Source organism: Danio rerio, chromosome 23 (genome assembly GCF_049306965.1).
Source record: "Danio rerio strain Tuebingen ecotype United States chromosome 23, GRCz12tu, whole genome shotgun sequence".
Taxonomy (NCBI): domain Eukaryota; kingdom Metazoa; phylum Chordata; class Actinopteri; order Cypriniformes; family Danionidae; genus Danio; species Danio rerio.
The window spans coordinates 14214654-14233724 of record NC_133198.1 but is presented as its reverse complement, the minus strand read 5'-3'; the positions used below and the strand labels follow the sequence as shown (position 1 = coordinate 14233724).

The 19071-nt window shown below is 34.8% G+C and overlaps 1 protein-coding gene and 1 long non-coding RNA gene across 3 annotated transcripts in view; one reads left to right on the top strand and one right to left on the bottom strand.

The window, feature by feature from the left end:
- Window positions 1-18854, top strand: part of si:dkey-96f10.1 — a 109876-nt gene extending 91022 nt beyond the window's left edge. Inside the window, exons 11-14 of one of the 2 annotated variants that reach the window (XM_002666441.8) lie at window positions 12617-12746; window positions 14133-14195; window positions 14303-14367; window positions 18418-18854. In XM_002666441.8, coding sequence (XP_002666487.2) covers window positions 12617-12746; window positions 14133-14195; window positions 14303-14367; window positions 18418-18477 — 318 coding nt within the window. In that variant the 3' untranslated portion in view covers window positions 18478-18854. The remainder of the gene's footprint in view (window positions 1-12616; window positions 12747-14132; window positions 14196-14302; window positions 14368-18417) is intronic. The other variant, XR_012398864.1, reaches the window with a different exon arrangement.
- LOC110438314 (uncharacterized) lies at window positions 584-2234 on the bottom strand. The gene is made up of 2 exons (XR_002456567.3): window positions 2060-2234; window positions 584-973 (listed from the first exon to the last, which is right to left on the bottom strand). It is a non-coding gene; the product is annotated as an uncharacterized lncRNA (long non-coding RNA).
- Window positions 18855-19071: the final 217 nt, after the last annotated feature.

The window sequence follows — 19071 nt, the reverse complement described above, 5'->3', positions numbered from 1 at the left end:
GCTACAACAGGAGCGCTACTGATAAAAACGAGTAATGTTTTGGACAGTTGTCTTAATGTTTTATGCCATTATAGCCCACTTATATATGTTTATGTCAGCTACATAAATATGACATCTAAACGTTTAAAAGTGTCATTTCAAAGACGTGAGAACAGTACTTGTAGATACCACTGCTGTGTTCAGCAATGCACAGCGTCAAAAATTAAACTCTTACCTTAGTTTCCACACGTTTCCAAAAGACAAAGTCGTGCAGAAGAGGTGGGTTGTTGATATTAAACGTGAGAATTTTACAGAAACAGAAAAAAACAAGAGTGTAGCTGACAATTTCAGTCTAGAAAACTGATCGAGGCTCGAGTGCCAACCGGATGCAGACATTTAAAGAAAGGAGCTTTTATGGCAAATAATAGTTTATTTTCATTGCCTTTGAAGTAAAAAAATGAACATTAATATACATAAACATTTCTTAAGCTACTTTCTAAGTGCAATTTTTAAATTCAGAATAAAGACCTTTATTTTATTCACTGTACATATAAAATATAATTCACTGTATGTAATTTGAAATAAAAATTGTCAAAAAAATGTAACATTTTGAAAAAAATATTTTATTCAGATGAACAGAAAAAATGACATTGAATCAGTTGTTTTCTTGAATCAGGTGCTTCTTCTGTAACTTGTGCATAGAGAGGTATTTGGGTTTATACGTATTAAATAAATAAATAAATCACCCATCTGTTTCATGGAACTTAACACATAATTGATCCATTCCAAACAATTGTTCATGTGACAACTCACATTACACATTTCAGAGTAATGGGCTGTCTGGAAAAGCAAAGCAACCAAATGTTTGCATATCCCACTCTCAGCCACACAAGAGCAGGAGCTATTAACTAGCAGACGATGGCATGGATCTTCTGACGGATGTCCGCTCCAGGATACACATAAAATTTTCTAGCTCTGAATCTCATAATGTTACCTAGAAAACAGAAACAAGAATATTAATAGGTTTTTAAAGACAGTCATTAAAGGCAGTTCACTCAAAACTGAAAATTCTATTTCCTCATCCTTCACTTGTTCCAAACCTGTTTGAGTTTCTTTCTGATGTTTAACACAAACAAAAATACTTTGAAGAAAGCTGGAAACTTGCAACCACTGATATTCATAGTAGTTCTTTTTCATACTATGGAAGTCAATGGTTACAGGTTTTCAGCTTTCTTCAAAGTATCTTCTTTTTAAAGGCATCTGCAGCAATATCATCAGATTAAACTACACAGTAAATCATTAATTTAAATGATTTAAAAGTAGCTCCCTTTAGTCACACTTTAAAATAAGGTTTCATTAATTAATGTATTTGCTCACTATTAAAATAACTATTTAATATTTAATAGTTAACATTGTTAAACTAATTTACTAATGAATAAAAATCCAAAGTCATGCTTGTTAACATTAGCTATTACATTGTGAGTTAACAAGCACAATAAATAAGCATTTGTTCATTAATGTAAAAAACTAATAAATATTGAAATAGACAAATTGTTGATGTGAAATTAACTAATGACACCTTATTGTTTTGGGTCACCCTCCCATTTAATTACAATGTTATCGACTAAATAGAAAGCATGCTATCTCCACTGTTTCAGCAATAAATATCAGCATTGACACAGTGCTATTTGTCTGTTGTGGATGGAACGGCATTGTATTATTTTATTCCTAATATATCTTGATCAATAATCATGCTTACAAGCTAAGACAGCATCTGTGTTTCTGTAATTATCCGAACTGAACAGTGGTGGTCACTTTAGAACAGTAAAAGTATGAATGGGACAGAACTTCACATGTATGCTGTCCTACTCTCAGCTGGTGAGGAGACTCCGATTTCTTCATAGATCTATCGGTAGTAATGAGCTCTCACTGAGATATTATTCCTGCCCTGTTTTTACCTGACACTTTGAGACAGAATTACGTACACATATGATTATTTTTACTTACGTGATAAAGCTGCAGATGGACGGATCGTAAGAGTATTAACGCTAAAGTTAGCCTTCAGGCTAGCTGAACTTACCTTCATAATTGCACAGGTAGGAAGATGCATACAACTTGAAACCCTTCTCAAGCTTTGCTCTGCGGTGTTGTAGAGCACATCCGGACAATCATTTGCACATTTGACGACTCTGCCATAATACTGTTTACCTCCGCTTAAAATCACCCAGACCGGAAGCTGGACCGCGGCCTTAGACAAAACGCGGAAGTAATGCGTACATATAGCCCATTCCTTGGTCCCCAGAATTGTACCAAATCACCAATTGTATTTACTTACATGAGTTATATTTTAGTTATATTATTATTAGTTACATAACTGTTTGTTATATTTTTCTATATCCTTTTATCTAATCCTGTATTATATAAAAATTTTATTAGAATCCTATATCCTAAATGTTCATAATTAAACTCATATTCCAGTAGGTATCCTATATCTTTATCTTTCTTTCCCTTCTCCTTAAGATATTCAATTAGTTCCTTTCTTTCTTCTCTGTATTTTAAACATTCATATATTACATGCTGGATTGTTTCTTTTACATTACAAGATTCACATAATCCATTCTCATGTACACCAATTAAAAACAGTGAATCATTCAGTCCGGTATGCCCCAGTCTCAGTCTGGTAATAATCCCCTCTTCCTTCCTATTCCTATCATGAATAACAATTTTAGTGTCCACATTCTTTTTGATTTTAAATAGATCTCTTCCCTTCAAATCTGTATTCCATATTTTTTGCCACTGTGTTGTCACATTTTTCTTTATAATACTTTTGATTTCTCCTTTACTTAATGGAACATTAATGTCTATTTCTTTTCTTTTAGTTGCATTTTTGGCTAATTCATCACTTATTTCATTTCCCACCACCCCTATGTGTGCTGGAATCCAACAAAACCCAACTAGAATTCCTTTCCTTTGGATTCTCCATAATAGTGAAAATACTTCATTCATTAAATCTTCTCTTGATGACTGATGACTGTCTAATGATCTTAATACTGAAGCAGAGTCTGAGCAAATCACCACTCTGTCTGGTGTCACTTCCTCTATCCACATAAGTCCCACTATGATAGCAACCATTTCAACTGAATATATTGACAATTCCGATGTTGTTCTTTTTTTTATAAATACTTCCAAATCAGGAACACACACTCCTATTCCTGTTACCCCTTTATCTGGGTCTTTAGATCCATACATTTGTGTGCTGCCATAAAATTTTCCATTTACATGCTTATACACATTTTGCTTAAGTGTACCTGCTTCCTCCCATTCATTACTTTTGTCCAAGATCTCAAGATTGATAATAACTTCAGGTATTATCCATAAGGGGACTTCACTCCATACTGGGCTTTTATTACCCATTATATCAAATACTTGGTGTTGTTTTGATATATTATGTATATCACATCCAAATCCTCTTCCTTTATTATTTGTATACTCCCAGCAATCTATTAAAGTTTCTTTTACAATATTCTCTCCATCATAGCTTTTAATAGATGCCCAATATGCCAGCGCCAATTTCTCTCTCCGCAGATATAATGGTAATTCGTTTGTTTCAACAATCAAAGCATTAACTGGAGTTGATTTTACAGCTCCTATACACATACAAAGTGCTCTATATTGGATCCTATCTAATCTTTTTAAAATAGTTTTTGATGCTGCCGCATATATCATACACCCATAATCAAGAACAGATCTTATTAGAGCCTGATATACTGTGAGCATTAATGATCTTTCTGCTCCCCATTCTTGTCCTGCTATTGCCCTCATTGTATTTAAAGTTTTCCTACACTTCTTTTCCACTTCCTCAATATGCTTTTTCCATGTATATCTGCTATCCAACCAAATCCCTAGATATTTAAATTCTTTAACCTCTACTAATGATTTCCCATATATTGATAATTTAATGTCACTTGATATTTTCTTTTTCCTGCTAAAGATCATATAACATGACTTACTGACTGATATTTTGAATCTCCAAAAATTACTCCACCTTTCTACCTTATCTATAGCATCTTGTATATTTTTAAGTACTTGATTCAGGTTTCTTCCTCGTTTCCATATAGCTCCATCGTCAGCATAAAGAGCACTTCCTATCCCGGGTCCTAAATTTTTGAAAATATCATTAATCATTATGTTAAAAAGCAATGGACTAATAGTACTGCCTTGAGGAATACCGTTTTCTGCATTAAATGATGTTGAATTAGTATTTCCCACTTGAACCATAAATGTTCTATCACTCAGAAATTGTTTTATCCAGTTATATAATTTTCCTTCTATGTTTATTTTATCAACTTTAGCTAACAATCCTTCACGCCAAACTGTATCATATGCTTTTTCAATATCAAAATACACAACTACCATAAACTCTTTCATGTTAATCGCCTTTTCTATTTCATTAGTGACTTTACTTAATGCGTCAATAGTTGATCTTCCTCTTCTAAATCCACATTGATATTTGCTATATTTTCCTTTTTTCTCCAAATCATAATTAATTCTATTCACTATCATTTTTTTCCATTAATTTACCTAAATTTGATGTCAGTGCTATCGGTCTGTAATTTTCCGGTTTTGTAGGATCTTTCATTGGTTTTCGAATCAGAATTACAATTGCTTGTTTCCATATTTTTGGGATTATTCCTTCTTTCCATATTTTGTTATATAATTTAAGTATCACTAAAATAACTTTTTTCTGGTAAATGTTTTATCATTGTATAACTTACCTTGTCTCCACATGGGGCAGTATTTGCACATTTCCCAAGTGCTCTTTTTAATTCTGAAGCTGTAAAATCAACATCCATACAACTATTTCCATTTATTTTATTATGCAAAATATTTGGATTCATTTCCATAAACTCTCCTCTACGTTCTTCATACTCATCCCCTACTTCTATACAATATAATCTTTGTAGAACATTTCCAATCATATTAGCCTTTTCAGTTTCTGATATGGCAGTTACATCCTTCTCAATCAACACTGGTATTTGTTTCATCTTTTTCCCTTTCCCACTCATATTTTGTAACATTCTCCATACTTGAGCCATGGTGGTATCTTTCCCCATTGTCGAGCAAAATTTTCTCCATCCCTCCCTCTTAGCAGTTTTAATCAGTCTCCTTACATTAGCTCTTGCTCTCTTGTATATCAGCATATTATCAAAATTCATGTTTTTCCTAAGCTGTTTGAATGCCTTATTTCTTTCTTTAATTGCCTTGCTGCACTCTTCTGTCCACCATGGAATGTTCCTCTTTTTTTCACCTGCAGTTCTTATAGGTATGTATAAATTAGCTGATTGTATTATTAAATCTGTCAGTGACTTGCATAATATTTCCACTGTATCCTCTTTAACCTTTTCTAAATTTTCTTCACAGTATTTCCCAAATTCCACCCAATCTGCTTTCTCATATTTCTAGCTATTCTGAAGATATTGACCATTATTAGAATTCCTCACATTTAATTGACATATTATTGGAAAATGATCACTTCCAATTGTGCTCTCACTTAATTCTTTCCATTCACAGATATTAGCTATTTCATTTGAAACGAATGTTAGATCTAAACATGATACTGTATTATCGATTATATTATATCTAGTGCCTTCTCCAGTGTTCAAGCAAACTAAAGTCCTTTCTTCCATAAATTGTTCTATTATTTCCCCATTTTCATCTATTTTTTTACTTCCCCATAACCAATTGTGAGCATTAAAGTCACCACACCAAAGTTCTTTTTTTCCTCTTTCAACCTTTTCAAGTGCATTCATTGAAATGTTTTTACACGGATTATAAAAATTATATATTACCAGTGAATTTCCACAATAAAAAACCTCAACCATCACACACTCTACTTCCTCCACCTCTTCCAAGACTCTGTAAGTCATTTCATCCCTTATAAATGTAGCTACCCCTCCTCCTTGACTCTCTCTCCTGTCTTTCCGTATTGATTTATAACCTTGTAAAGCAAACTGAATATTTGGTTTAAGCCATGTTTCTTGTACACATATTACATTTGGTTTATATTCTAACTCTAAAACAAATTTTTTAAACTCTTGCCCATTTGCAATTATACTTCTTGCATTCCATTGTAGAATACTTATAACCATTAAGCTAATCAGAAATTTGAGAAGCATCATTTATTGCTGATCTAGTGAGAATGTCATGAATTATTTGGGCAGAAATTCCTGTAATTCCTAAAAACTCCGCTGCAGCATCTAGAATTGTTTTGATTTTTGCTGACCTGCTTGTCATTACAGCTGTTACATTGATCACTTTGACAATAAATACCAAAGAGTTCTCTTTTGTCATTATGAGGTCATTTTCATTTATACATTTGTGATTACACTTATTTTCCCTTCTGTTCCCAGTCTCATTATTCCTTTCTAGTTGTTTTTCATCTGTCTTTACTTCCTCCACTCTTATCTCCTTTTTCTGGCAGCTCTTGACTGCTTCTGCATAAGAATCTTTGTGTTCAATCTTGAATTTCTGTACCTCTTTTGCTTTTAACTGAAATTCACATCCTCCATATGCCGCACTGTGCGGACCCCCACAATTGCAACATTTTAGATCATTTGTACATTTATCATATTCATGATCTTCACCACACTTAACACATCTCATCTTTCCTCTACATACTGCTGCTACATGACCAATCCGCTGGCACTTGTAACACCTCAAGGGCTTTGGAATGTACTCTCTAACTGTATAACTGATGTATCCCATTTTCACCTTTTCAGGCAGTTTCCCTTCAAATGTCAGCAAAATGCTCATACTTTCTTGTCTATCTCCATTTACATTTTTAAACAATCTTCTCACATTGATTACTTTTCCTCCTAATATATTTTCCTCGATCTCTTCATTGGAAATATGTGTTGGTACACCTGCGATTACCCCTTTCTCATTTTTGGCTACTCCTATTTCTCTAGAAGTTACCTTTTCTCCGTTCATCTCTTTGATCCCAAGTAATTTATTTCTTTGTGCACTGTCCTTGACTATTATTAGCACTCTTCCTTGTCCCAAACATCTTGCCAAGCTAACTGTACCGATTAGCTTATCTATAGCCTTAGACAGCCCAATCGGATGTAGATGTTTCCCTGTACCTTTGTCAAACGTCATCATTACTTTATATCCTGGTATTTCATTTTGCGTTTGATCTTTCCTATTATCTTTCTCACTCGTTTTAGTCTTTTTTTTTATTTCCGTTTACCACATTACTCGTGTCCTCATAGTCTTCCTGTTCTTTATACGTGGCTTTTTTACGTTTAGCGTTTTTCTTTTTAGAAAATACTTCTGTAAATCCTATACTTTCATTTATCATTGACTCCTCCGAGACATCATCGATGATTGCACAACAAGCACAGATCAGATCAAGCGATGGCTTTTATTTACTTAGAGTTATTATTTATTAAGAAATGTTACAGATACCGCGAACTCCAACTTGTTGTTGTCTCTGAATCCGTGACGAAACTTCCGCTTCTCCCTCCTTCCTCCCCGGCCCTCGGCTTCCTCTGCCCTTGTTCCTCCTTTTATGATCCAGAGCTCCTTCTGTGGGATCTGAGGCAGGTGCGCACCGCAGGTGTATCCACTTACGCGGTGGCCTCACTCCGTTCTCACGGCGCTCGGCCACGCCCCCTCGCCACAAAAGCCTTCAGGTTCAGGGCTTAAACCCAAAAGACAACGATATGATGATCAGTTTTTTAGTTTAGGATTTACGTGAACAGGACCAGCTGATGAACCACGACCTTTATGTGTGGTTTGTCAAAATATTTTGGCTAATGACAGCATGAGACCCACTAAACTTCCACTGTTTTGACTGGGATGGACAGTTCTTGGAACTGTTCTATTCATATTGAACCATCATCCTAGTTTTAAAAACGTTATATTAAAATACTTGTTATTACTCTGTAAATAATTGCACTTTCATGCAAATGATGATAAAAGTAAGTTAACAGTCTGGCATCTGTCTGTGTCTTTATATATACTGTATTATATATATATATATATATACACATACACGTGTGTGTGTGTGTGTGTGTGTGTGTGTGTGTGTGTGTGTGCGCGTGTTTGGCAGGAGGGGGGCGCCAATGGATAAGTTGTGTCAAAAGGGAGGCCCACTGACTTTGAAAAACCCTGGTGTAGACCAACACTGAGTATTGACAGCCACAGCCATATCACCCTGCAGCCAAAGACTGGTTTCTAACCTAACCAAGGCTGAGACTGTTTAGTACCTGGATGGGAGACCACTGGAATAACTAGGTTGCTGTTGGAAGTGATGTTAGTGAGGCCAGCAAGGGGTACTCGCATAGTGTAGTGAGGCTAGTATAGTGAAGTGCACAATATGTCAGTGAGCACCGTTTTTCAAATGAGACGTTAAACCAGGGGTGACCAAACTGAATCTTAAGAGCCAGTGTCCCACAAAACTTAGTTTCAACCCCAAGCAGACACACCTGGTCTAGCTAATCAAGCTCTGAATAGATGCTGCAGAATGGTGGTGGTAAGGATGTCCCCTCATGATTGAAAATGGCTTTGAATGTATGACTAAACATGATAAATGTGCTATATAAATTAGGGATGGACAATAATTCAGTAACGAGGAGACTGACACGGAGGGATCCATTATGCAGTATTTATTAATCACAACTTCACTCAAACACACAATATGCACCGGAGTGCACACACACACACACACACATCCACAGTAGTAGTATGGGTATCAAGACTGATGATGAACAGACACAGATAGAGTTACCAGGCATGAGTGGAAGGGAGTGAGCAAAAACCAGGATCCGTTATGCAGGCTTGGGTCAAGGGCAGGCAGCAAGGATCAGAGTCCGTATAACAGGCGTGGTTCGTGGGCAGGCAGAGAGAGAGTCAGAGTCCGTTTAACAAGCGTGGGTCGTGGGCAGGCAGAAGGCGAAGCAAAGTAAGAAACAGGCTGGAGTCGTGCACAGGAGATCAGGCTGGAACTAACGCTCAGAAATGCTGGCCGGGGCTAAACAAGACTTCGCACTGAACGAGTGTTTGAGTGCGGCTTATAAGAGGTACGTGGGTCATTAGCCAGATTCTAATCAGGTGTATGCGCAATCAGTGTAGATGGATGACGTAATGCTAAAAGTCCAGAGATGGTGGCCTCTGCTGGCCAGCGAGGGGAGTTACTGGGACCGAGTCGGTGACACAATATATATCACGATTGATTTTTTTTCAATAACGGTGATATGATTTTTAAACACATTTCTGGTATTTTGATATAAATTTGCACATCTAAATATTTTATCATATAAATAAAATCTTATACATTATCACTTGTCACTGAGTTAAGGTCAGTGCTCAGCCTTCAAAAAGAGTGTGATGTCACTTACATGGTTGGTTATGCTCAGTTGTAAAGTTTAAGCTACAAAATAAGTGTTTTGAATACAGGTGTGAATGAACAAGCTTCCACAAGTAAGATTGTAGACGAAATAGTTGATAAAAGAGGAAAGATACACTGTAAAAAAAGAAAAAAAAATCCATAAAAAAATTAAGAATGTACTGGCAGAAAATTACCAGCACATTCTCAGTTTTTTTATGGAATTTCCTTATTTTAGTAATCTTAAAATTCTGTAAAACTTCCGCAAATAAACAGAAAAATGTACTGGTAATTTTCTGCCAGTACATTCTCAGTTTTTTTTTTACAGAATTTCCTTCTTTAAAAAATCCGTTAAATTTACGGAAAAATATGGGCAGCTGTGGTTGCCAGAATTTTTCCATAAAAAATAAGGAGATTTATAGAACTGTTTAAATGTATTGAAAATAACCGTATTTCATAAACTGATATAATGTTCTCCTTACAAAAACACAGCTTATTGCATATAAACAAAGTCATTAAATGCATTAATGTGCTCATGTGTGTTAACAACTGACAAACAGATTTTCATTGCATTAGTAACTACACAGTTACCTTTAAGCAAAAGAGGATGCAGCACAACATCAAATACTACTTCTTCTTCTTTGATTTTTAACGGCGGTTGGCATCCAATTTTAATGGTGCATTACCATCCCCTTCTGTACTGGAGTGTGGACTGGATTTTGACAGAGATAATTACTGTACCCTCTTATTTTCTATTCACCTCTCCACCCTTTTCTTCTTTTTATTCTTTTCATACCTTAACTATACATATTACACACTATATCCTATTTGCTTTAAGTGACCTTTAAGAAATAAAATTACTGTGACTTAATGTCTCTTGGTATTTTCCTAATATATCCTTTAGGGTGCACCATTGACACCCCATTTCCCTTAATTTTTCTTTTGACATTATTCTTTCATTGTCATATTTCTTACACTCAAGCACCACATGTTCCACAGATTCAATAATATTACAATATTCACATTTCCCAGATATGTGTTTACCTATCACATGCAAGTACTTGTTTAATCTACAATGTCTAATTCTCATCCTAGTTATAATTTCTTCTTTTCGATTTCTTTCAATAGCCCTCCTCACCCCAACCTTCTATTGAATCCTATATAAATGTTTTCCTTTCTTCTCTTCATCCCAACTTTTCTGCCATTTTTCCATAATTTTTCCACAAATCATTGTTAGCTTCTGCTTTACTTATTTTTTTTATGTAAATTTCTACTTCTGTCCTGCTACTGGCTTGCTTTGCTAAATTATCCACCATTTCATTTCCTTTAATCCCTATATCTGCTGGTACCCATGTAAATATTACCTTTATCCCTATCTGGCAAATTCGTGTGTAGCTTTCAAGTACCTCATACACTAAATCTTTTCTTGACTGTGATTTAAATGTTTTTAAACTTTTTAGAACAGCTGTGGAATCTGTACATATTACAACTTTATCAGGTCTGGATTTTTCAATCCACTGTAGGACTAGCTATACACCCACAATTTCTTCTGGAAATACAGATAAATTATTAGATAATCTTTTCTGCACACTAATTCCTGATTCTGGTATTCCAAATACCACCCCAGTTTGTCTGTTTTGAGGGTTCTTTGACCCATCTGTGTAAATTGCAAAACACCCCAAGTATTCCTCTCTCAAATATTTACAAACGACTTCACATATATTACTCTCCTCTTTTGCTTTTATATGACTGTTTAATATCATCAAATCTACCTTAGGTTGTTCAAGAAACCACAAAGGCCTGGCTGGCATCGGAACTGTTGGACTAAATTCCATTTCTTGTAATCCCATCACATTCCCGATTTCTTCACAAACCCAACCAAAGCTTAAATTTTTACTCCTTTCATTTTCCCAACATCCCTGCATTATTTTACGAATAGGGTGGGACATATAATTTATATATATATATATATATATATATATATAAATGGTCTCATAAGTAAAACATTTCAGAATGAAAAAAACAGTAAAGCTAGACTGAGGGAACAGGACTATTGTTAATTATTATTGAAGAGAAGAGCATAAATCAAAAATTCCTTCAGTTTTGGAGGAATATGGTGATGTAAACAGCAAAAAGCAGGATGGGTAAATTGCTAAAAATAAATAGAAAGATAGAACCCTTAAAGGACGTTCAAGATGAAAAACAACCAAAACTATACAACCAGAATATACTCAAACAACTCTTTTGTATTGCAATTCTTAATACTCTTTTTGATTTTTTTTATTATTATAATTTTTTTTCTCAAGTTTTTTTTTTTTTTTTTTTTGATGTGGATGTCATAATTGTAAGATATTGGTATTATTTTGATCTGTTAAATATTCACCATATACAAAAAAAAAAACACTGATAAAAAGTTTCTGTTCATCACGTTGGTCAAATGAACCCCCATGAACTATCTCTATATATTATACATATAAATATTTTATATTTATACATTTCTTGTCTGTAAAGGCTTATTACAAAAAAAGTGATCATTCTTTTTTTGTACCGTTTTTATTTTAAAAAATAAAATAAATTGTAGGAGCCTGGAGGTATTATAGATTTTGCAAATTCAGTTTGCAGACATTTGTGAGTACAGACAAATATGTTCATTGTGGGTAGTTTTTTCCTGGCTTTTTGATATTGTCCATATCGATATCGCAATTATAACGTATCGACCGAAATTGAGAAATATATCACAATATAATTTTTTGCCATATTGTCCAACCCTAATTTAAATGCACATTACTTACTATTGTAAATGTTGTGGAGCTAGCTCATTGGCTGCAGAGAAAACAGCAACCAAACTTCTGTGCCATGTAGTTAATGACATAGGGGCAGATTAAGCGTTTAAGCCTGCACATACATATTATGACATAACTTTGTATTTACCCTTCAAGTATGAGAAGGAGGCAACAAGAAGGCAAAAAAACAACCTTCATTTGCAGCCAAACATATGACACTTACCTTATGAAATTGAATTGCACCAACTCCAACTCCCCAACATCACCATCATATCAAAGAGGAGGTTGATGCTCAGTTTTCATGGAATTGCGAAAGTATTTCAGGCAAGAAAAAGAAGCAATAAACACATTTACTTTTGTCATAACAAACCTATATGGATAAACTATATTTTGAGAAACAATTAACTTTGTCATGTTTAAGAATATTTTGTTCACTCAGTAAAAATCAGTGTGTATGTGTGTTCAGTCCTATGAGGATCTGGTTCATCGTTTAGAACCGGTAATCATGGAGCTTGAGCGCCAGGAGAATGTTCTGGTCATTTGCCATCAGGCTGTCATGCGCTGTCTGCTGGCATACTTCCTGGACAAAACTGCAGGTAGAGAGTTTTTTAGAACACATTGCACTTATTTTTAAATAGATTTTAAATGCTAAAAAACTTGGTCAAAGTCTAAAAAAAACTATTATTTGTGAACATTTGGGAATGATGTCAATCTGAATATTACACAGTTAGAAAAATATTGTCTACACATGGAGAAATTATTAAATGTTGCTACTAAGACATTCTGAAAAAATGTTCAATATGCAATTCTAAAAGAAATGATTTACCTCAAGAAAACTTGAGGTAATTGCAAATATCTTTGTTTAGAGTAACTTAAAGTTTTTTTACTTTGCACTCTTTTGTATTGTTATTTATTTTATTTTGGACTTTTAAATTAGATCAATTTATAATATAATCTAATGCAAGATTTTCATGAGTCAGGCAAGTTTAACAACTTTTTTACTTCAGTTCAAATCTCGCAATTAATACAACCCTCATGTTGTTCCAATCCCGTTATGTTCACCCTCAGAACAATACAGATTTTATTTATTTATTTATTTTTTTTAAAGAAATTTAAGATGTTTCCAAAACAGGCTTATTCTGAAAACGTAGTTCTGTGGATGTTTTTAGAGAGTGCTAAATACGTCCCGGTAAGTACGTATTTGTGCAGTTTTTGTATTCACGAATCAGCGAGAGGCCGCTGTGTGCACTTTTTCGCATTTCAAACTTCACACTGTACTTGCGTAAAGCCACCGGAGGCCGCTGTCGAGTGACCGTCCGTCCGACTGACTGACTGAATGATTGATTGACTGGGCGACCAGCCAATCGATCGATCCACCCTCCTCCTCCTCCTTCCTTAAACCCAACCGACAAACTGATTGTGGCGAGCACTCCACACGGAGGTAAGCTGTCAGCCGGCAAGCTCGAAGAGGAACGCCGTCAAACTGCCCCATATTGTTCGCTTAAAAAAATTAAATGCAGCCATACGTATCTCCGGCTACGTAAATTGCAGTCTCCAGAAACGTCTGCAGCACTGGGTATATCTGGGTGAAGAAAAAATCAAGATCCATTGATGAATAAAAGGTATTTTAATACTGGAACAACATGAGGATAATTAATGATTATCCCTTTAACACATTTGACATATTATGAAATGCCTCAAACAGAAAAATATATGCAGCAACTGGAAAATAGAACTGCAGCCGCAGAAGTCATTTTGTGATTGTACATAAAAACTAATACTTAAATGAAAATCAGAACACATTTTAAAATCAATGCAAGTTATCCAGGCTTACAAACAATACACCAACTTTTTTATTATACTTTTATATTTATATTTGTTTTTATTATTAATATATAATTTGCAAGAAAAATAACTAGACAAGAGCATATGCTAATTTGGCCAAACAAATTAATGATTGTTCTGTCCTGCTGTCACTCTAGATGAGCTGCCTTATCTGAAGTGTCCTCTGCATACAGTGATGAAACTCACCCCTGTTGCTTATGGTCAGGTCTTAGTTTTTTTTTTTTTTTTTTTTTTAAATATGACTGTTTATATACATAATTCAATACGATAGAAAATTTATCAGTATTATTTTCTTTTGGATTTCCAGGGTGTAAAGTTGAGTCAGTGTTCCTGAATGTTGAAGCAGTGAACACACACAGAGAAAGACCTGAGGTAAGCACAGTAGCATAGCAGTATTGCAGATTTGCACTTTCCAGGTGACTTACAGTAATTTGCCACTCTTTGCCATGGCTCTGTTTACAGTCCCACTTGGCAGAATGCACTATCTGATGCCATTTATATTACTCCTTCGGATGCATTTCGAATCAATCTGAAGGATGCAGTTTTACTAAAGGTGCCATTTAGTGCATTGATACAATAATTGTTCTCTGATATCTAAATTGTATGTATGTGGCATAGGGATACATTTATAATCCATATATCCCACATTGTTATGTGCTATAAACAGATAACTGCTCCTTAGAAGGAACCCCCCCCTCCCTCCCCTAATGTCAAAAACTGTCATTGTTTATTTTCCCTTTACTTGTTCTATACCAGTTTTTTTTTCTGTTGGACACAAAAAGAAGATGTACTGAAAAACAGGGGTGGACTGGGGCACAATTCCGGGAAATCCCCCACACACCCAGTACATCCTTTGCTAAATTAACTGTTACTGATTTGAGTATTTGGCAAATAGAACAAAGTGTGACTCTTTGCTGTATGTCAAACCATTTCCTAGTGCATTATGTCTATGTGAAGAAGATGAGAAGGGTTTGTTTTGTATGGAAGACCATTCCGATACTGACAAATTAAAAATAAATTATGTAATTAACCCCCCAGATAGAATACGAATATGAGCCACTTTAGGCAGTTATGCAGCACTGGCGGTATTCCTTCAGCCCAGACAAAATGAATGTGAGCCTGATGTGGCCCTAAAGATTAGGCACTTATGGCAAAATGTAATCTGAATGTGAGCCTAATATGGCCCATGTAGCAAATGATAAAGTGGCTCACACGTGTAAGTGCAAATATGGCCCAGTTATCTTAAGACAAATGTGGGCCACTTTTGGCAAATATTTGGCACAGTAAGCTCTGGCTAATGTGGATGTCAGCCTACAGTGGCCCAGATATGATATGGCAAATGTGGCCCAGTTATCCTAAAACAAATGTAGGCCACTTTGGGCAAATATTTGGCACTGTTAGCTCTAGCCAATGTGGATGTCAGCCTCCAGTGGCCCAGATATGATATGGCAAATGTGGCCCAGTTATCCTAAAACAAATGTAGGCCACTTTGGGCAAATATTTGGCACCGTTAGCTCTAGCTAATGTAGCTGTAACACTAAAGCAGCCCAGTTATCTTAAACATGCGTCGACCACATAGACTAAAGTTACCATCATGGAGAAAAGAGCTTGCTTTAGTTGGGCTTATAGCCCTGATTCTCTTAATATAAAATTTCATTTGAGTTGCTGTAACTTTTAAGAACTTTGCTTAAAAAAATAATTAATTCCAGTGAACAAGCCAAGTAAAAAATAAGAATTAAGTGAGGTGCAACCTGTGATTAAAGGATGTAGTTCACTGAAATTAACTTGTTATGTTTAAGCCATTATTAGAAGTAACTTAATACCATGTTTGCACATGCCACAGAATTTTTAAGGTTTATAAGCTAAAACAATTCACTGGTTTAACTTCTGTCTACAGAGACATCAATAATCAGCGTGTGAACCTCAACAACGGTGACAATTAGCAAAATAAACAAAACTCACAAACATCACAAACAGGAGACTAAATGTGACAAAACTAACAACATCATTATAAACAGCAGAATCAACTGCAAATAATGAAAACTGGAGCATCAATAAGCTATAGAATGTATTCATATTGCAATCCATGCTGGGATTAATGTACTTTGCCAGACCCAGCAAGTGTAAGGTGTAGGCCAGATCTGGGCCAGAATAAAAGCAGAATGTGGCTCAGAATAGGCTCGGTTCTGGTTCATTTGGTTGAATTCTGGCTGACATGTGGAATATCTATGGCTTAATTATGTGAAATGTCTGTGACTTCACTGTGGCCCACATCTGGCAAACAGGAGTGGACCGCCCTATTGCTATCATTCCATGCGGTATGTGGGCGGGATTTAAGTGTATGGTGTGGGCTGGATTTGAGCCACATGAATTTTGCTATCTGGGCCTCCTGTCGTGTTTACATCCTGTCCTTTAATTTAATTGACCGTTTAGTTTTAACTGCTCTTATATTACACAAAAATAATTTTTCTCGAACCAATTTTTATTTACCTTTCTTTAGCTGTGAACAATGTCTCAAAATAGAGTTTAACATGAATTTACAGAAAAATGCATAAATGAACGGCAATAAAAATAAAGACGCTGAAAATTTATTACAAAATGAAAAATAAATGACAGAAATCAAAACACTTTGTTTGGGTAATAATAGACAGCATGCTAAAATAACTATTACAGGGTCTGACCAAAGAAATTTTAATCTGAATCAATCTGTATGATTTATGCTATGAAATGCTATGCTTACCTGTGTTTTGAGGGATCAAATGTCCTTTAATTCAGTCCTATACAGCGAATTACCGTAAATTGACTTTCCCAGAATTCCGTGCATGGCACATCACTTTTTATGCATTTTCTTGACATTAATATGGATCTTTTTAGTTGTTTCCCCATCAGTTATGTACATTAGAGATTTATGGTACATTTAATGTTGATAAACAATGTTTATTTCATAACTTTAATTTCATGCGTGTTACCATACTGGTGTTTAGTAGCTGTGTGAATGACACTGAGCACCTTATGCTGATACTCTTTGCTGCTTGTGAGAAAGGTTGATTGTTATGAGCATTAGCTCATTATGTAATTTTCTCATCATCACCTGCATTTGGATGTCCTAACGTGTCTACTTGTGTGACAAAAGATGTGTAGATGTTAGTCATTCAAAAACAGACATATTATCTCTATAAATTAATAAAATATGGGAGTTTACTGTAAAAACAAGAAATTACTTTTATGGCTTGTACTGTGTTTTTTAACAGTAAAATATTGGCAACCACTGCTGCTGTTTTTTAACGTACATTTTACGGATTTATTTTTTACAGTGTGTCCAATTGCCACTCTTAACTTATAACTTTAAGCAAAAGGGTAGAGTTAAAGAGTCCTATCATACACCCAGCACAAAAGGTGCAAGACGCGTTTGGCATGATTTGTTGCTATTTTCTGAGCAGTACAACTCTAATTTCCATGTTTTGCACCACATTGTTTATTTAGCAAATCCATTTGCGCCACTTTGTTGACTCATAGGTGTTCCAGTCGAAAAAAGGAGGCATGTTAAGTTGCATTGTTGGCGCGTAGCTATTTTGAAGAACTGAAATAGACTGTGCCCTTACCAATTAAACCTGGTCTAAAGTCCAGTGTAGAGCACGTTAGTTATGCGCCAAAATGCTTACACATTGATTAATACACACAGGATGTACAGCAATAAGAAAATATCTTTACAAATGGAAAAAAAATAAGGATTAAATTGCATCTATAAATGCATTATATAAAAATGCATAAATATGCCTAAAATGCATATTTATATTCGTTTTAGTAAAAACAAGTTTAGATTTGTCCACATGTTGGGTTTTTGAGACGTATGCATCTCTATTAAGGGTACAAGAATAAGACATGCATTTGGATATAACTTTTTTTGACCACATTTCATTACTATTTTTTATTTATTGGCTTTTATTAATTTTTTCAACTGAATTTCCACAAGTTCTGGATTTTACCACTGATCACCACACAACTATATTTAGCACAGTGTTAATGTTTTATTAACCTAAGTAAATATGGTTGCACTATCTCCAGCCTATGTTATTACGTTTAATGTGCTTTGTAAAATCGCATTTTAGCTACATTTTGATTGTTAAGCAATGTTAACATTAAATTCACCTACAAAGTTTTGAATTTAAAGGCATGTACTGTAAAATAAGTCACTGACACAAAAAAGAAAGAGTAAACGGTATTAATGTTTGTGTGCTCACAGTCACTACTGAACATCTGAATATAAGAACAGATCATACTGTATGCACACTGTTGTTATTAGATAGGTATATTTAATTTTTTTAAACATAAATTAAACTACATTTTAGCTTCTACTTTTTATCACCCGCCTTTTTACACATGAATGTCTGTGATACTAATCATCATGTTTTGATGTTTCAGAATGTGGATGTTGACAGAGATCCAGAGGATGCTTTACTGACCGTACCAGAACACAGCTAGACAAGAACATAAGAATTACACAGGAACATTTCTTTTCTAAAAGAACAATATATTTTTCCTGATTTGTGAGGCCATCTCACCTCAAATGTAATTTAGCAAAAATGTATCTATTGGTGATGTATACTGTGCCACTGTGATGTTGTCATACTATTAACAATGGAGCAAAATTATTTCATTTAATTTGTTAACAAGAAAAATCTATTCTTTTGATCACTTATTTACATCTTGATTTTGTGAGAATGACATAATCTACAGGACTTATATGTATAAAATTAAAGCTTGATTGAGCTAAACGTTTAAAGAGATGTTTAGTCAGTTCTGAAGGCTTGATTGTGCTTATGTGTGACATGCTCATGCTTTGATAAAAAGAAATCACATTATTACTTCTGGTATTTTACTTTTATTTTACACCTAGTCTGTTGATTCAGTTTTAACACACAGTTTCAGGAGAATGGAAGCCGGTTTTTCCTCAGAAATATGGAATGACCCAGATTAGTTAGCTGGCTCAGTGTGTTTCGATTTGTATTACACTTAATTAACATTAAATGAAACATTATACCTGTGGTAGGTTTAAAACACACTAATGAAAAAAAA